The 20,269-nt window shown below is 35.0% G+C and overlaps 2 protein-coding genes and 1 long non-coding RNA gene across 4 annotated transcripts; 2 read left to right on the top strand and 1 right to left on the bottom strand.

The window, feature by feature from the left end:
* Nucleotides 1–5,880: 5,880 nt before the first annotated feature.
* On the bottom strand, nt 5,881–8,538 carry LOC120633441. Its single transcript, XM_039903649.1, has 5 exons — nt 8,493–8,538; nt 7,635–7,756; nt 7,048–7,189; nt 6,655–6,830; nt 5,881–6,000 (listed from the first exon to the last, which is right to left on the bottom strand). The coding sequence occupies exons 1-5, from the start codon at nt 8,536–8,538 to the stop codon at nt 5,881–5,883; spliced, it is 606 nt and encodes a 201-aa protein (XP_039759583.1).
* Nucleotides 8,539–10,442: 1,904 nt separating this feature from the next.
* LOC120632983 (probable splicing factor, arginine/serine-rich 7) lies at nt 10,443–16,198 on the top strand. Of its 2 annotated transcripts, none has more exons than XM_039902994.1 (4): nt 10,443–11,330; nt 13,555–13,715; nt 14,413–14,547; nt 15,140–16,198. In XM_039902994.1, the coding sequence occupies exons 1-4, from the start codon at nt 10,614–10,616 to the stop codon at nt 15,987–15,989; spliced, it is 1,863 nt and encodes a 620-aa protein (XP_039758928.1). In that variant the 5' UTR covers nt 10,443–10,613; the 3' UTR covers nt 15,990–16,198. The 2 variants fall into 2 exon arrangements, with proteins under 2 accessions (XP_039758928.1, XP_039758927.1); XM_039902993.1 differs by having other exon boundaries at nt 14,407–14,547.
* Nucleotides 16,199–17,758: 1,560 nt separating this feature from the next.
* LOC120632984 lies at nt 17,759–19,908 on the top strand. The gene is made up of 2 exons (XR_005659187.1): nt 17,759–17,888; nt 19,575–19,908. It is a non-coding gene; the product is annotated as an uncharacterized LOC120632984 (long non-coding RNA).
* Nucleotides 19,909–20,269: the final 361 nt, after the last annotated feature.

Genomic DNA, 20,269 nt, shown 5'->3' with positions numbered 1-20,269 from the left:
TAATTAAAACCAAATCTAAAAAAATTCAAATAAACTGTTTTTAAGTATTTGGAAAAAATATCGTTTAGATGTCTGTACCATTTTTTTTTTCTCTATACATCTATAAATATGTAATCATTTTGGATTTCCTATAAAGTTTAATGAATAGGAAATACATAATGTAAACCTTACCTTAAAATGAAAAAATAAATGATAAATCTGGGAAACCTAACCATGCGAACAAATTGCGACCAAACTGTACCCGTTTGCTCCATTATCTTTATAATTCTATAAATACTTTTTGCTTTGGTGTTCAATAAAAGTGTATTCATTTATTCGAAAAAAATCACTTGTAATAGTGGTAAACAAATTTAAACAGAAATCTTTGCATACTGTTATTGTAAATATTAATGTTTTATAAAATATTAAAACTTTTCGTCAAAATATAAACATGTTAGAATTGTATAGAATAAAAAAAAGCTTGCAAAGGTTGTGCCGATGGTTATGGTTTATCCAAGAAGTTGACAGTTGACATATATAATAGCCACTCTGTAAATTTAGGTCGTTTGGTAATTATTATTTTTCTATTTATGTATTATTTTTTATTCTCCACTGAATAATTCAATCTCTTCGGGAATCTCGATTCTGTTGACAGATATCCTATTAAAAAACAAGCCTGGGCTTGCATCAAACTTTCAGTTTCATAGACTTTGTACTAGTCCTGTGCAATATTTTTTTCATTAAGTTTATTCTTAAATTCTCCATGTTTCCATCAAACTGCGGCGAAGGTGAAGGCTCATGCGCTTGTAATTACACCGGCAACCACGCCCTTCAGGCCAAAACAACCACGCTGCTATTAAAAAACATAAATTAGTGACACCTCATAATATGTGATTTCGATATAACAGTCTTTTAGATGATTACTTGAACGATAGAGTAATCAAAGAATTTTATTACCAGTTTTTGTTTTTTTTATGGGCGTTTCAGTGGCTACTTATACAACGTGTAACTGAATTACGAAATAATATTGAAGAATACATAAGAATATTTAATAAAGAATCCCGCTGTAAAAATATTAAATCAAAAGAAGCATATCTATTTTTCCTTAAAAACGAATTCAAACACTTTAGGTGTTTCCGAATAACAACCCTATTGAAGATAAAAGACCGACACGCGCATAGCAACCACGCTACGCGACGCGTACCTAATAAAGTGAAAGGAGTCATATGATTTTCATTTTGCATGTGATGTTTGGTCTGTATCGGATTTCTTACAGTAATAACTATGTCGGTATACTCCTATAAGGTTTCAGTTTAACAAAAACCTGTGAAAAACTAAAGCCTGTGAAGTATTATTTCGGTTTTCATTTCCACGTTGTATATTCCTATTACTATAACATAAAAATAGGCTCCACAAAAAAACCAACAATATTGTCTGATTCCGCCTCCATTATAATTACCAATGCGTGTAGTAAGTTATTATTGCTTTACTTTATAAAAGTAAGCCAAGTCGAACATTCTTTTAAATAGTCGAATTGATTCGATTAACAAATGTTTTTCAAACATCTACATATTCTTATATTATTGTGATGTCTTTATACATGTGAATGTGAATGTGAATTATACCTATATTAGCTTAAAACTAAGCCAAAGGTTCCAATGATCCAAGATTTCATTATATTTACGAAGTGTCTGTCATTCTTCCTGTCTCGAAACAGTACTGTTCTCATCTGTTATTAAAGTCAGTGGCTAACTAACTAACTAAATATATATTATACTAGCGGACCCCAGCGCCATCTGTCGAGCTGATTTGTAAATCTAAACCATCCAGGATGCCACCCAAACGCATACAAAAAAAATCATTCAAATCGGTGCAGCCTTTTAGGAGAAGTTCAGTGACATACACACGCACACAAGAAATATATATTTTAAGATGCATACATCCTATATTTTAATGTAAATTTTTTGAATCGTGCGGTTCGAATTGAGGGTCGAGAAGGCCGAAGAGGGAGATCTCATCTCCCGCTTACATCCTTTTTTTGTGAGCAGTGTTTTAAGTCCAAAAGAATATAAAAAGTTGTGGAAATTTAAATAAGAACAGAGCTCATTTGCAGTTCGCATAGCTTATGAGAAACTTATTGAATGACGTAATATATATTATAAGTATTTATGTATATCATTCATAAAAATATAATCATCAGGCATCTTAGTACGCATAACACAAGCTTTGCTTACTTTTGGGCTAGACGGCGATGTGTGCATTTTCGTAGTGTATTTATGATCAATAATTTTCAATTGTATTTTTTCAATAACTATAGTTCTGCCGAGTTTTAGTAAATTATTGAGTTTCTCTCGCATCTATATTTTCGATTTTCACAAAAAATACGAGTTTACTCAAAAAATAATTATGTGATTTTAATAGAAAAAACGTCACCTCTATTGAAACCGCATCTCATTATAAATTTAAAATGCATATAAAAAATTTCGGAACCGACAGGAATTTATAAAATTGAAAATTCCTCCAAGTGTAGGTAAAAACACTAATAAAAATTATAAAAACATCTCATTATAGTCAAACTCGTGGCTCACGATTTAAAAACTAACCATATTTTTGTGATATCTGATAATATTACATTTTAATGTTTGATCAAGCATTGTTCTCAATAGAGTATTGTCCTTAATATCTCTAAAACAATATTTTGGTTATTCTTTGAAACTAAATGATAAAAAACTGTTATTTAATGGTTAAGATTGAGTGAGTTTAATTTTATTACTTACCACCCATTGTATATTTTGTTATATACAAAATTATGGGTTTTGGGATTATATAATAACGCTATATAAAACGTCGTTTTGAAATGGGGTATAAGTCATTATTTTATTAGTATTATTTAAATTATAATAATTTCTCTCAAACTAGTACTATTACTTGTTAGAAATTATTCTAATTATTTTAAGGTAGGGTACAGTTTTCATATGAAAATAATGTAAAAAAATTACAATCCTAATTGTAATAACGTTATATCACATTTACGTGTGTGTTTGTGTGTGAACTAGACTGGTGAATTATGGTTTAATCCAAGGAAGTTAAAGAACAAAAATTTTACATTATGACGAGTTCAGCCTAATACCCCATTTGTATAGAACCCCCTTTTCAAATAGTATAGAATAATAATATAAGAGTATTAAGAAAATCTGTTATTACACGTGGTGACAATTGTTCCCGGTATCGAGATACCCTTCATTAATAATAATAATTATTTAAGGAAGCATAATGAAGATCACCCAACTCTGTCTAAGAAAGAGAGATGATGTATTTTTACCTTGGTTTCTTATTCTATGTAGTGTTAGTTCGTAATCGGGAAGGTCGCACAAGACCAAAAAGCAAAACAAGAGTGTAACTAGCTTCGGATCTTCGAAATAAAATCGTTTTCAATTGTCAGAGTAAAATAGAACTTATTGATCTCACTTTAAAGCTCAAATTCGTTAGATAAAAATAAATGCCATGAAATTTGAGACTTTAAAATGAGACACATTAAGAACATTTTACTTTATATATTGTTATTCAAATCTGTCACCACTTTTATAGTGGTGAAAATCGGGGTTTACCCTATCCTAAATTAGTTTAAATATTAATTTGAGTACATACCATGGAATTGAATGTAAAATAATCATACAATTTATGAAAGTGTATGTGTTATTTTATATTATGTAAATATTATATGAGGTTAGTAAAATTATTAAATTTTGTTTGAGGCTGATTATAACATATAAGTTTTATAGCATGTAATAAATATACTGCAAACGGAACTATTTAAGTAAGAATGAGTATATTTAAAGGACTTTGTTAAGAAACATAATAAAATCATCACAGTTATTTTATAAGAGTATATTCAGAGTTAAGTAAACTCTATTAATAATATTGTATGATTGCATCAATTGTGTGTAATATAATGGTTCACAATAGTTATTAAATATTATTGTTAAACATAAAGTTTACATAAAAAAAATTAACTAAAAGTTTGTATACATTGAAATTTTTGAATCTTGAATACTCAATGATATATTTCTCATTAACGTTGTGTTTGTATGCGTGTAGTAAGGCTTTAAAAGAACGGATCGGTTCCCATACACTTAATAAAAATATATAATATATTTACAAGGCTATATCGCTATCTATTGTCTTCTATATTCCAATTAATTAAGATGTACAAAAACGCCGTCGCTTCATATTTAGACATACTAGGTATATGAGAAATATTTTTTTATGTCTTTAATTTTAATAAAAAAAATATTAAAAAGTGTTCCTAAGAATTAAGTACTTATATCCATGTAGTGCCATTTGTATAGACCTGTTACTAACATCGAATAAAGACTGAGAAAGTCGCTTATACTTATTGAGGTGGTAGTTTTTAGGGTTCCGTTACCAAAATGATAAAAACAAACTCTTGTGGTGCGACTTTACCGTCTGCCACAACCATAAATAGAACCATTATTAAACCTATTGATTTGGATTTCAGATTTTTAATTAAAAAATCTGCAATTACACTTGAAAACATGCAATCGAATATTTGTTTTCTATGCCCTGATTCTTTACGGCGTTGAAATCTCAACACTATATGGATGTGACACACACATTAAGATCTTTTATTAAAACGACTAATTTGGTTGTCACATACAATTGTGTGTCAATGCAACAGAATCAGGTTTCTTAGAAGGATCGCTTTCGCAGTAATATTTTCAATATAGACCTACTTGCCTATCCTAAAAATAATATCCATAATTCTACAATGTCGATAATATTAAAATAATACTGCAATTTTTTTATATATAACATAAGAAACTGTAATAAATTTCATTTTATTTTTATATGTTAAGATTTTAAGTAGACCATTGATTTCTTATTAATTGTCCATTCCATTGATGTTTTATAATAGGATAAAAATTTTACTTCTTTTATTATGTAGGTACCAAAAACTGGCTTTGCATTCGCGATATCCAGAATATTTTTTTAAACTTTAACGATGTTGTTCTTTTTCGTGTTAAACGGAATTTCAATATAATGTAGTATTTAAAAAAAGGAGTGTATTCCTTACTTAAAATACTTAGCGAAATCTAAAACTTATGTTTCAAATGTTAAAGTTGCGAAGGAGAACATTTGTATTAACCAATGTTTATAGTTTTACTATTTTATATTGACTGTATATATTTATTTGTGCAACTGTTTATTGTTTGTGCGGATATAAAATTAAAAAAAAAATACGGTTTTTTTATATTTTTTCCTTAACCCAATGTTTTAATACTTAGTAGCTATATTCAGACTGCTATACTTAAGCCACGGCCAGCCATCATGAAAGAATAATCTATAAGGGACTAACGCCTGATTTTTGAATAGTAAATATTGTGATTTCGCTGAATGATATTTCAATGAATTGTGTTTGCACTTCTATCCGCAGTTCTTATGACTGCCACTGATATGGTTTACAATGAGGCAGCTCTGTTATTTATGTGACATATTTCATCATTATTGAGGGTCCAAACTGAAATCAGCGCTGAATCGTGTTAGATAGATCATGTAGCAAAATGCCAGGCAGGAATTGACTAGGTGTACCGTACGCAACTACATGTTAAATAATATTTTGAGTATGCTCATGCTAGCCAACGCTCAAGTACTGGAATCGCCTCCAAGCTCATCCATTTTACAGCGGCCTAGTTATTTTGTTGTTGTCGCGTGACGCGAACGAGCTCGTGATTAAGATTATGTAATAAGTAAAGCGACTTCTTGATCGTGTTTTACATGATTTAACACTAGATCAGGGAAAAATTAAATTAACAATTGTACTTTAAATGCTTTATTAGATTAACAAAATTTGTTCGTTGTGATATTTTATAATGGTGTAATTTAATTATCGTCACACGATGGTACGACTGGTAATCCATTTTGCGTCATAAGCCTGCGTCTGGTGTCTTCGGCGTCTACTAATTTGCGTCTTAGCTTTAGCATTATGGCCTTGTTTCTTTTCTATAATTATACATACAAAGCTATAAGACGGGTAGCTCAGAGAGTCGCGCAGTTATTTGGCACTGTCAGAAGATGTTGGCGACCTCGCACTGGTAAACCCAGCGATAGAAGATCACCCACCCACCCCACGAAGTGGACCAATGACTTCAAGAGAGTCGTAGGGAGCCGATGGACCCAAGCAGCAAAGGACCCTGATGTTTGAAACTCCCTACAAAAGACCTATGTCCAGCTGTTGTTGTTGGTTGACATGATGTTGATGATAAGACGGGTATCCAGTTATTAACAGGGTTTGCTATGTCAACACAACAAATCTGTTACTACAAATAATTGGACGTAGTTTAGCAGGAAGGAAGGTTGGTAGAGCCAAAAGTAACTTCTGAGTTGTGATCTTTTGGGTCGTTTTATGTTATAAAAAAATATCTGCCTATTGTGTGGCTCTTGGATCTTTTTTACAGTTCCAAGAGCTTTCTTGTATTTTTTATGTAAGCCAGTATAGTTGTTAATAATAATCGTTATAGTCCGCCAACCCGCATTGTAGCAGCATGATGAGTCCAAGGACGGACAAAGTCTAAGGAGCATGGGCCTAGCCTGAAACAACTAGGCAGTAGATAATGTTCATATGTTATTGTTCTACATTATCGTTAAAATTCCTACCGTCAAAACATTGCATTCGCGTTCTATAGCTTCGCATTCGCTTTCTACAGCGGCTGCCTGTATGCCTTTACGTTCGTTCATCTCCAAAATCTTTGCTAATTTCTGACGTTCGATTTCTTCCTCCGCCTGTTGTTTATGCTCGAGTTCTTTGTTATGGAGTTCAGATATCTTGCGCTCTTCAATATGCAACATGTATGATATCATATAAACATATTATGTACAAATATAATATCGTATTATTCGGGATAAAATGTACGTATGCTATGTGTTAATTAGACAATAAGTGAGTTTTTACCACATCTCTGAAGCAGCAGCGGTGAGAGCTGTAGTTTCAAGGTCATTTTGGGAATTTATGATTTCTGATTTTTTTTTACATTAATAACTGAAGATTACCTCTCGCGTTCATAGCATCGAATCCTTGTTTGTGAGCGTTAATATTCTGAAGGTGACTTTCTATTTTAGACTTCTCGGAGACGCTGCATATTTCAATGATTGATATTTGATGAGTCACTTGAGATATTTGATTCTTTAGATCCTGGGTATAAAAACTGGTTATTTCTGATTACGCTATGTAGATTCTATCTACATATATACTATAGACGCTAATAATATAATACAACAGACCATGTGGTGTAAATTGTACTCATCAATACTACTACAATTTCTACTACTACTAGTCCTTTCAATTGATAACCATATGAGAGACTTGTGAAAAAATACGTAATCCGCCATTTTGTCACGACGGCCATCTTGGACCGATTTTCATTTACGGGAGCTACGATACCACAGGTAGACAGAAATGCACACAAACACACAGACGCGCTCGCGCACGCACTGAAATACAGACACACGCACAGACCTGAAATAAAGGTTTTCGAGCTTTTGCTCTGCTTTAGGAAATCACGTTTAGGGAAAAAGGGCATTTTTTCACTTTGCAAAATAATTTACATTTAATAAACCTTTAAACTTCTTATGATTACCTGCATCTGTTGCAACATAAAATCACATTCGGATTTGATCAATGAAATATCTTCAATCAGAGCGCGTTCCATACTATTTAATTCATTTTCCACTTTCCCGTTTCTTAGATTCCGTCTGGTGGCTATTTGTCAATAATAAATAAAATAAATCTTTCTTCAATTAAAAGATTAATTCCAAACATTCAAGTCTGACGACTTCCTTGGGTTAGCGGCTCGATTCCTTGCAGGGGCAATTTGGTCATTTATAATTTCTGAATTTCTCTGGCCTGGTCAGGTAGAAGGCTTTAGCCGTGACTAGTTACCACCCTACCGGCACAGATGTCCCGCTTTAGCGTTCCGGTACGATGTCGCGTAGAAACCGATTAGAAGTATGGGTTTAATATAACTGCCATCCTCTAACAGCTTAGCCCGTTACCGTATTAGACTGTACCATCAGGCGAGATTGCAGACAAGGGTATGCAGTGGAGCAAAAAAAACATACCCACGTTGCTGCAATGCCAGTTCACGAGCTTTAATGTCAATTACAGTGATGACTCACGGATCTTAAACGTGGTCGCTTACGGGCCTCATATGAAAGCTCAGAGTCACTTAGCGGGCGAGAGCCTCTACGTGATCAAATCAGAAATGATGACATCCGTAGAACTAATAACGAAACCAAAGGTTCAACTCATATGAGCTGATATATTATACCTATTCTATGCATCCATCTTTAACTTTATAAGTTTATACTATAGCAAAGAAGATTTATGCATGGAAAAGAGAGAAATGAGAATTGTAAATTTAAATATTACACCTTTTCGACTTGGTATACCTACAGATATAGATTATTAATAAGTCCTCTATTAATTCGGGTATTACCTGATTGTAGCTTTAATTTTAAGTCATTTACTTTATTAGAAGACATTTTTCCATAAATTAAATAAATAATATTAAATAAATTAATTTTAATTACGCGTTATTAAAATATGTACAGTAAATAAAATACCTACGGAAGTTTTTTGGCGCCAATTGGAATTGCCATCCACAGAATAATCACACCAATTATCTACTATGAGAATCCAAACTACCGAGTAAGTGTTTGGGAACTATTTATCCCTACTGTGAGCTGCACAAATGAGGCACACGCACACGAATTAAAAGAAATCTAAAATGGATATAAATAGATAGATGGATATAATACGATTTTCGACTTTATATTTTAGGGAAATAATATTTGTTTATAATTTTAAATAAACAAAAAAAATTTAAAAATAGTATGTGGGTCATTCCCGGCAGCTAACAGTTACCTGCGCGTGACGATTACTTTATTTTTATCAAAATAAAACTGGAAAAGAATTTAAATATAATAGAAGTATTAAAAACCAAATAATCCTCATCAAAGTAAATCGGAGATTCGCTATATCTTATATTTTATGTGGAGTATTAACAGAAGTATTTGTATAATGACTGCATTACACAAATACTTATGTAATTAAGTATTAGTACTGACCAATTTCTATTATTTTCCCATTATCCATTAGTTATATTATATTTAAAAAGCAATATTGTCGATCGATCGCTTTACACACAGATGCAGTGATGCGATTTGATGAGACCGTTAACGTGGCAATTTAAAAAAAAAACATTCTTAAAGTCTGTTTTTGGTAACATGGTTAGATTTAAGCACTATTATTTATTTTTAAATCCAAATTGACAAGTAGTCCCTAATATAATCCGCATTTAGATGAAGCATAGAAATCAGTTAAGAGTTTAATATCTGTTGAATATCTGCTTTAACCTATGTTAACAATGTAGGTAATTTAAAACTATATCTTCTTGTTAGGGTACAAACATTGGTGTTACTAATGCATACTGCTAGTATACTCATTGTAATGGTCTTTGGATGCAAAGGGCTAAAACCCCGAGTAAAGCCAGTTTATAAATAAAAATATAAAATAATTGTAGGTCAAGTGTATGGAGGGTAGAGGTAAGGAGAGTCATCTGTGTATATGAAAAAGTGTCGTCAAAATGTATTAAATTAGGATGGCGCCACATTTGCATCAGGGTAACTCTTAAAAGAAGCGCCAAATATAAATATTGTTAGAGAAGGCTTGAAAAATAAACAAGGATATATGGAGATACAAGGAAGTAAGGTTATATTTACCACAATATTTTGTACAACGTAAGTTGTTGAAATTCTCAATACTACTATAACTACTTTAGTCGATAATGACATGAATTTTTTTAACTCGGCATACATCAATTCATCTACGATTGCTACATTCATGCCATACCCAGTGCATCCACTAGCGCCATTGTGGAGGATTTTTGAACTGTTATTTAGCGCAACAACTGGACACTTTTTCAACTTTTCTCCCATATAAGATGACTCTCCTTACCTCTACCCTCCATAGTCAAGTGCTACCAGACTGTATGGTCGGAAATATGACGTTTGACCAAAGATGATACCAAGATGATACATATAATATATGTTTGTATCCCAATAATTTCAGGGTATTTGGCTGTATTAAAAATATCACTTATGCTTGTGTAATCCTAAACATTATTATTTTTTAATATTATTTAATTTCACACAACTAGAAAATATAGCATTAATTTCTATAAATCATAAAATAAAACAATTTTTTTTCGAGACAAACGCTATTGATTGATAGTATATAAAAACGGAAAGAATGCGCCAACAATCGCAAAACAAACTTTTTACCTTACGAACGATTCGTAATTAGTATCATTCGAGTCTATGATGCATAAAACAAAATATCTTATAACACATGGTAACCCTATCAGAAGAGAGTAGTCTGTGGGCAAGATGAGCTGTCAAAAAAATTGCAGCTTTAGCAAGCGTGTGGCGTGTTTTTTCACGAGTAATCATTGAATTTATTTAGTGTTCCCTTAATCGTAACAAACTGCTTGCAAGATGTGATTATTATGCACTTAAAACTTTAAAGACCTAATTTTTACGCTCAAAACCGAGTCTTAATGTGCAAATCGGTAAAAATGGTGTCAAGCAGCACTCGGGTGATTCAAGTCACCAACATCGCTCCTCAGGCGACTAAGGATCAAATGCAAACCCTGTTTGGATATCTAGGGAAAATAGATGATATCAGGTTGTATCCTACGATACGAGATGTCTCCTGCCCCGTGCAGTCTCGTATATGTTATGTGAAGTACTATGACTCTGCGACGGTCAACGTCGCTCAGCACATGACGAATACCGTGTTCATTGATCGCGCGTTAATTGTCATCCCTATGCAGTCCGGTGAGATCCCGGACGAGCATAAGGCGCTGGAAATGTCGAGTAACGGATCGTTGGTGCCTGGTCTTAACAATGTGGAGCCACGTCTCCCAGCCCACGTTATCAATACTTTAGAGGGCGCTCCACCCAGTCAGGTTATACAGACTTATGATCCGAAGTTAGCAGCCACAGGACTACCGCTCTATCCGCCGTTACCAGCAGCGTACGACTCACGGAAGATTGAAGAAATCCGGCGAACGCTGCTACTCATAGATGTGGGTGCATTAACATATCAGCAAATAATAGATCACTTTTGCCAAGCTGGTGAGGTCAACTATTTGCGTTTCTGTGACAGAGATGTAGACCAACTGAAGTATGCGCTGCTCGAGATGTCCGAACAAGAAAGTGTTATTAAAGCACTCCAGCTGAATGGAACTACTATTGCTGGACAGACTATTTTGGTAAATACATTACTACTATTAATATATCATTTTTGAATGATATAAAGAGAATCCAAATATCACTTTAAATTGAGGTTATAAACTGATATTGTTTATAATAGACATATGTAATCTGTTTTTATTTTTTCAAGCTGTCTTATGAATCTACTCATGCCATTTGCTGCGCCAGCCTGCACAGGACAACTGCATTGTTGTTTCACCATTACTAGTCTTGCATACTTGAGGTGGCAGGAGTCAACGTTGATAACAACATTTCACTCGTAGAAATGTTGATATAATCCTACTGTATTAATCTATATTGCAGCATTTACCCATTTTACCATTAAACTACTCTGTTTCTCTCAAATGATTTAGTTTTAAGCCTATTTTAAGTATGTCTTGTAAACACATGTCTACATAAGTAGGAATCTAGAATGTTACAGACGTCTACATCCCAGAGACCCATCCCGTTTGTAAGGGCAACATCTGCATCTGCATTTGTTTAAACAGTTGCAGAGCTAATATATTGTGTAAGTAGTAACTTGAAAGTTCATGAAATTGTGAAAGCCGGCTGCAGACTACAAATTCTACAATGTCCAGACAAACGTTAGCACCAAAGATAAAATGTAGAGACTGTGTAAACTATTCATTATGAACTGTAAGGGCTCATTTATGGAGACATTGTGTTGTGCAGTCAATTCAAACATATGGAGATGTATGAGAGCGTTGCCATGCAGAAGAATTTGCTTGATATGCAGAGTTGCTGACGGCGGGCATTGCAGCGGCACTCGCGGCAACGCCAGCGGCGGCGCAAGCTAAGGTGCGCTACGCAACGCCGCGGGTCGTCGTATAGCCACGTGTCTTCGTAAACGTCATCACATGTCATCATATGTTTGTGTTTATGACCCTTCATGCACTTCCACTCTATTCATAGACTATTTGCCTTATGTAAAAATCATGCAATACAGGTCTGCATAAACGAGCCCTAAATGATTATTTTTTAATGTTTCAATACAAATGTAGTACAGTTTCTAAATAACAGAAAGATCTGTTATTCCAATCATATAAATCATCACAAAAGAATTGAATATTTTGAAGTTAAAATAAATTCATGTTGTATGTGAAAAGTTTAAGCCATTTGTACATTTGGTGCACATGGAAATAAAAATAAGGCATTTTTTTTATAAAAATAATAACAGTCAAACATCTTGTACTGTCAATTATTTTAATAACTAAGCCAAAGTTAAGGTTATTTAATAACCTAAAATCTACATATGTAAATATAAAATAGACATTCTAAAATTTTAAAGCCTATGATCAGATTATCAGATTATATTTCTCTTATCACACAAAGTATGTAGATATTTTATGTTAATTTGATATGAAAGCAAATTTTTGCAATGATGTTCCATAATATATCATGAACATTTGGTGTTTCACATTAAATCATGCCATGACAGTTGAAAGATTGGCACACTTGGTTTTAATGTTTAAAGGGCAGCCATTGAGTTTATATTCCTTACATACACATGTAAGGAAGTTCTCCGCAAATTCTTGACTGGTAATTGAAAAATTAGTTTTGTAGAGGTCATCCTGTTTAATCTACCTGAATAGAAATAGTGAACATTTTGTTAAATTTAATCATTTGTTTCTGGCAATTTTTCACAATTGTTGCAAATTAAAATTTGTATTAAAAAAAATTGTTGGAATAACATTCTTTGCAAAAAATGACATCAAACATAAAGTCACCAACATGTTTCAAATGAGTGTCTGAAACAATTATCGTAATTTAGTTTCACTTGTAAACATTATTGATTAGCAATATTAATCCATGGTCAGTTGATTCAGGTGCAAATTTGGTTGTGTTTTTAAAGCAGATTGCCCATCATGCCCAGTCATTATTACTAAGAAATATTGATAATAATTATAAGCTTACAGTGAAACTCAAGCCTGTCAATCCACATTAAAGCTGTGTGGGGGTTTCTAAGCTTTTATATCTCTCTCTCTTAACAAGAATGATGATGAGCAAACATACTGTTATGGCATGATTCTTTCCCAACAACAATATTGGTGCCACTACGATTTTACACAAGGCCTAAAATTCATTGTGAGCCAAAAGTTATGCCATCCCTGCCAATAAAGTACAGTTGAAAAATGTCTTTGCCTTTGTGTACCACCGTATTGGCACCGTTATGTACTAGGTGATTCCGACAATTTCAATTCCATTAAACCAATTTCGGTGCAGGTACACCATGCCACTCAAGCAATATGTAAGCCTCAGACTAAGAGCAATGAAGCGGCGCAGAGGGAGATAGAGGAGGCCATGTGCCGTGTGAAGGAGGCCCAGAACCTGATCTCGGCCGCTATTGACCCTGTTATCGGGATGCTCTCTAAGGATAAGAGAAGGTAATTAAAACATACATTTACCTATCATAAGAATTATTTCTAATAATTATATTAATAACAACATTTATTTTGTATAAAATTCCATAGCTTGTAACAATTACCCTATTAACTATTTTATTAATTAAAATTGGCCAAACATATCTCCTAATTAAGATAAGTACCCTCTTGAGCGCTTATGTGTATGTGTGTGTACCAACCCAGTGCTCCATAAAGGGATTTTCCCATTTATTGCTTAATATTTTCAAAATACTGTTTTAACTTAACTTTACTTTTATTTGCTTAAAAAGGTTGCCAGAACGGTCACGTTCGTCTGGTAGTTAGCATTGTCAAGCAAGGAACAACTCGTTTTGAATCTTCTTCTTTTCTTCTTTTTTTTAACTGTAATAGACCAGCGCTTAACCAAAATCTCACCTTATAGAAAGTGTAGATGTGGCTTAAGATGGGACACGCTTGCCTACAAGATGCCCATTCATTCTTGTTTTAAAGATACTCAGGTTGTAAGAATTAGGAAACACAGAACTCTGAAGGGCTTTCCAAACCCCAGCCATGCATATAATGATGGAAACCGCTTCGTGCGAGTTTTTGAGATTTTCTTGCAGTGCGATGGTAGAATGGTGAGGAAGGGATGAGATCGAATAGTTCCTGACCACACTGTCCAAAGTATATCACTTATAAAATTTGTGTTATTGAGAACCAGGTCTCGATCCCGATCCCGTCGGCGGTCTCGGTCACGCTCCCGTCGGTCGCGCTCACGCCACCGCAGCAAGCGCTCGCGCTCACGCTCGCGTCATCGCTCACGTCGCTCGCGCTCGCGACACAGACACCGCACCAGGTAATGCAAATTTGCAGCATTTATTTAACTATTTAGATCCTATTTGTCGCTATACAACAATCCGAAAGAAAGTTTTGTTTTTCATTCCGCTACAAGTTAGCCCTTGACTGCAATCTCACCTGATGGTAAGTGATGATGCAGTCCATGATGGTGCTGACCTGTTAAGGAGTATGTCATACCCCTAATAGGTTTCTACGCGAAGGTGGTAACTAGCCACGGCCAAAGCCTCCTACCAGACCAGAGAAAATTCAGAAATTATAAATTCCCAAATTGCCCCTGCCGTAAATCGAACCTGGTGGTAGCTCTTCAACTGGTCTGGGGGAAGTTAGTTTTTTGAAAGGCAGATTGTCCGCGTCTGTTTTGTAAAATTTTTTTTAGTGCTTTTCTATAATCGATACCGAACCGAAAACTGTATTTTTTAGATTTTTGTCTGTCTGTCTGTATCTTGGCCGCCATAAATTTTTTAAGAGACATACTTTCATACATTTTTTGTGAGATTTTCAGCTGCCCTCGTCCCTGCCCCAGTCTACGCCTTATCCTCTATGGTTATTTGTAAGTTTAAAAGAATATGAGTATGACCTTTAATTTGCAGATCCCGTTCGCGCCACCGTAGCTCGCGTCGGTCCCGCTCCCGGTCTCGCCATCGCAGCTCGCGCTCCAAACGCGACCGCTCGCGTGATCGCAAAGACAAGAAAGATTCCGGTGACAAAGACAAACGAGAGAAGGACAGGGATAAGGATAAGGACAAGGACAAGGACAAGGACAAGTCAAAATCTCCACCCAAAGAAGTCGAAAAAGAGGAACGGGAAGAAGTGATACCCGAAATGACTGGGCCCGAAACCAACGGCACGAGCGTAGAAGTTAAATCAAAAGCGTCTACACCGGTTGATGATAAAGAAAAAATCGAAGTAGAAAAGGGAAAGGAAAAGGAGAAAGAAGTTAAAGAAAAAGAGAAAACGCCCGTAAAGAAAAAAGATAGATCCCGTTCAAGGGACCGCAAACGTGATCGCTCCCGTTCCAAGCGCAGATCTCGGTCTAGATCGAGAAGGAAACGATCGAGATCGCGGCGAAGAACGCGTTCTAAAGATAGAAAGAGATCACGGTCTCGCGATAGGAAACGGTCCAGATCGAGGGACAGAAAACGCTCCCGTTCGAGGGATAGGAAAAGAACCAGGTCGAGGGATAGGAAACGAACGCGTTCTAGGGATAGAAAACGTTCTCGATCGCGTGACCGTAAACGCTCGCGTTCTCAAAGCCGTACATCCAAGAGTCGCTCTCACAGAGATTCTAAAACTCCTCATGAGAGGAAGTCCCGAGACCGTACACCCCATCTCCCCGTTGTTTTAGAGGAGAAAATTAACTCTTTACTCGACAGTAAGTCAATTGACATCGCAGACGAAAAAAATTCACCAGACAATATGGATATCTCCAACTCTCCGTGAAGACTAATAGATAATGATATTTTTTTTCATGTAAACATGGACATTCACCAATGAAATTGAAGTATTTAAGAATGTTTTTATACTGCGCCCATGTAATTTTTAGTGTTATCAATTCATCATCACGTCAGTCGCGTTTTGTTTAGTAGTTCATTTTAAAAATTGGTTGGTAATGCAAGTTAGGTTAAGAGTAATAAAATAACTGAATCAAATTGGTTGTTTTTATTTCCTGCATCTCATGATCTTTGGTTTTGGTCCTGACTTATTGTCGACAGCGCAGATCTGTCGATTGCGCTAGTTAAGCAATGTTGACCCAAGTCAAGCAATCTCAGAAAAGTAACGCATCTGCAATAAAAACATCAATGACTTTTCTCTTTGGTTAGTAGATACTGCTCAGTAAAGATATCAATGCATATTCAGAGCAGTTTTAATATGAGGTACGTACCATATGCTCGACATTTTCGTTTCCGTTGAGTAGAATTACCCTGGAGATTAAGTTTACTCACGGAGTCTATGCCCCTTTCCAGAAAGCAGAGTTACGAATACCAAATTTCTTTAAGATCAGTTTAATCAATATCTATAAAGAGGTAAAGTTTATGAGTTACAGTAGGGCATGTCTGGATCGACTGAACCGATTTAGAATGCTATATTATTTGTGAGTGACATAGAATAATGAAAAGACTGTCGTGTAGGAACGACTATGGGATCGATTAACGGTGGACTAAAAAATGAAAGTCCTACTTTGCTTTTTTTTTTAGGTTATTGTTACCTACTGAAAATCCCTGGGAAAACTGATAGTTCCGCGGAAAACCACTACACTTCCCAGTTGTGCAGTAGCATCCATGAGGATTTAAAAAGAGGATTACGCCCTGATGATATGTACCTAGATCTTTGTCATTTAGTGCCAACTAAGGTGTAGAACCTACCAAAGATATTGTCGTTTTGTCAACCCAGCCACTTTAACATTGAAATTCTTTCAACTATGTCAAAAGATGTACTATCGGAATCCATTTGCTGCAACTCGGCTAAATAAAGAATCTTGACAAATTAATGGATACCCTTCTCTTTTAAGTCAATACCTTCTTATAAGAAGAGGTATGGGGATTATCTACCATATTCCCCAAACCTTGCCCAAGCAGATACTTTCTAAGATAACGTTTCTTTTACTTCAGTTTGGTAGCGGTAGTGAAAACAGCTTTTTACAAATTCGTTAATTCTTTTATAAGAAGGTCATCACCAAACTGAACTTTTTGGTAGGTATATACCTAAGTATTTAAAAAAAAATATATACTTAGTTTATGTAAAAAAATGGTTAAAATTATATATTACGCAATATTTTGTAATAATACCTCACCGTGACTCATGCACTCGTGTTTAAACAATAATAATAATAATCGTCCACTTCAATAAAAATACTTGTTTTCAGCCGCTACTTTACTTTTAATGACTTTTTATTTATAAATTGTACCTAAGTTTGTTTAGGCATTTCCGCTTAGATCACTAATAAAAAGCATATCCGCCATATTATTTTATAATGACGTCATACACGTGGAAAGCTCAGAAATTTAATTAGGTATAATTAAAATACCAACTTTTTAGCTGCAATGCAACCCATTTAAAAATAATACATTATACCCGACAAACAGAATGTGTAAATGTCGTTTTATTAGATACTTATTCGTTATCAATTATCGTTGCACAACATTATGCAAGCTATTACAACATAATGTGCAATACTAACAATACATATAGAGAGAATGCCAGCTGAATAATATTCATTTACACCCCAGAGTTCTATCTTCACGTCACTGTGGGAAGTTTTAGGGGCGTGCAACAACAACATCAACATGGCTGTCACTATTGTGCTCAATCTCCGCAAGGATTTACTTCAACAAAACCAAGGTGAGGCTACGCAAGAAAGAATTTTTAATGTTGATTTAACGACTCCCAACAATCAAGCAAGTGTAAATTCCGATCGACCTGCTCAAGCTGATGACTTACAAGTTAATGTACGAAATGGAGAAAATTCGAACGAAGTAAGGGGTAGATTGCGACAGCGAAGTAGATCTCGGAGTCATTCAAGGCAAAGATCACGAGATCGTGTCAGGGGAAAATCACGAAGTCGTTCTAGGGGAAGATCACGGGGTCGTTCTAGAGGAAGGTCGCGAGGTCGATCCAGGGGAAGGTCTCGTGGACATTCAAGGGGAAAATCGAGGGGTCATTCTAGGGGAAGGTCACGAGGGCATTCTAGGGGAAGATCTCGTGGACGTTCAAGAGGAAAATCGAGGGGCCATTCTAGGGGAAGATCCCGCGGCCATTCGAGAGATAGATCTCGGCACAATTCCAGAGGCCAGTCAAGGGGACACTCTAGAAAAAGATCAAGGGATCACCATAGCCATGGTGGAAGCTACCATCATAAGCATGGCCATTAAGAAAATCGACATCAGGAATCGTAACGAGTGGAGGTATCAAAACCGTCTCGTAGAAAAATATAACGAACTCACAAAGAGACATAATATAAGTAAAAAAAAATGAAATACCTATGAAAAAAAGGAAGAAAAGAATCGAAACAACAAATCTAAAAGTTTTTCTCCAAGGAACAAACAAAATACAAGCAAACCTGGTTTCCCGGCGTTCGTTATTTCAATAGTAAAGAGAAATAAGAAAATATTTCCCACAGCTGAATTAATAATTTGAAGAAGAATTGAAATAGTTTCCCTACTATATTCAATAGGGCTTTTTACATCCAAAAAGATTTAATATTAGGTCAATCTTTAGCAATAATGTTCGTTTTTCATTAGGTGCTGCGCAAACGTGGACACTTTTTTTCTTAACGACCGCGAAATGGGACACTGTTGACGGCCGATTGGCGCAGTTTGCAGCGACCTTGCTTTCTGAGCCGAAGGCCGTGGGTTCGATTTCATTCCACAACTGGAAAATGTTTGTGTGATGAGCATGAATGTTTGCCAGTGTTTGGGTGTTTATATGTATATTCTAATTATTTGTGTATATTATTCATAAAGATATTCATCAGTCATCTTAGTACCCATAACACAAGCTACGCTTACTTTGGGGCTAGGTGGCGATGTGTGTATTGTCGTAGTATATTTATTTATATTTATTTTATATGACTGTTGTCGTGGTTGCAGGTTCCAGTTACCACCAGCCGATCACCAGATCACACAATTATTTCTAACCTATGAGCAGATTTATTTATATTTTCAAGTATTTATATCTATGTAACTACTTTTTTTCTTTGGTGTACAATAAAAGTGTATTCATTCATTCATTCATCTTCAAGACTTATTTCTATTATCAAATAACTTGTTGCTTATGACTTCCAGAGTGAACTGAGTGAAAAGTGAACAAGTTTGCGCAGCGATTTATTGTTATCAGTAATATACTACTTTACTGCACTGTAGTCTAGCGTAAAATTATTAGATTACTTTTTCGTTTAACTCTTATCTAGATATTTTAGTAATGTTTATATACCCGATTGTCTTAGAAATAGTTGATATAAATGTACGTAACCAATCTATGTTTAAAGTTGTTTATTTAGTTAAGAGTGTAATTATGTAATAATTCCAGGGATATCTGTGGATGGAAGTTTGGCTCCACTACATCGCACCTGGGAGCTTGAAAATACGTTCAATAAAACATAGACTCAAACCGGACGATTTAAGGAAAATAATTGAAGAGAACGAATCGTGGTTACTGAAAACCTCAAGAAGATGGCTTCAGAAGAGTGAGATGCCGTATCCTGGATACTGCCGAGCCCCTGGAAGTGGAAAATGCTCGCCTGTTCTATGCAATTGCGAGAAACTTACTGAAATATGGAAAAAATTAAAGAAAAATAATCTTACATACCACAAAAAGATCCTAATGTAACATTAAAATAAATGATATATTATGATTATTATAATACTTGTCTCTTCATTTATTTCCTTGTTCTATAACCCGAATAGGTACATGTTTGCAGAATTCGGATATATCGATAATAAGTGATGGTGCAGTCTAAGATGGTAACGGGCTAACCTGTTAGGTGTATTACACGCTTTCTTCGCGACATGGTACCAGAACGCGAAATCGCTTAGCAGCAATTTTTTTTTTATAGAATGGTAAATTGACAGGGCCGACGGCCACCAGACAGAAGATTGAAGAAAGTAGATTATATGTATTACAACGCTCGGGAACAGGTCCAGTTCAATCAATCATTAAGTTGCAACGGCTTCCAAGGCGCAGCGGTGAGCGCTGTGGACTGTGTTCCTATAATTTGTAGGTCC

This window comes from Pararge aegeria, chromosome 21 (genome assembly GCF_905163445.1).
Source record: "Pararge aegeria chromosome 21, ilParAegt1.1, whole genome shotgun sequence".
NCBI lineage: Eukaryota > Metazoa > Arthropoda > Insecta > Lepidoptera > Nymphalidae > Pararge > Pararge aegeria.
Note: the sequence above shows the minus strand (reverse complement) of the source record. Positions and strands in the feature narration are given on the sequence as shown.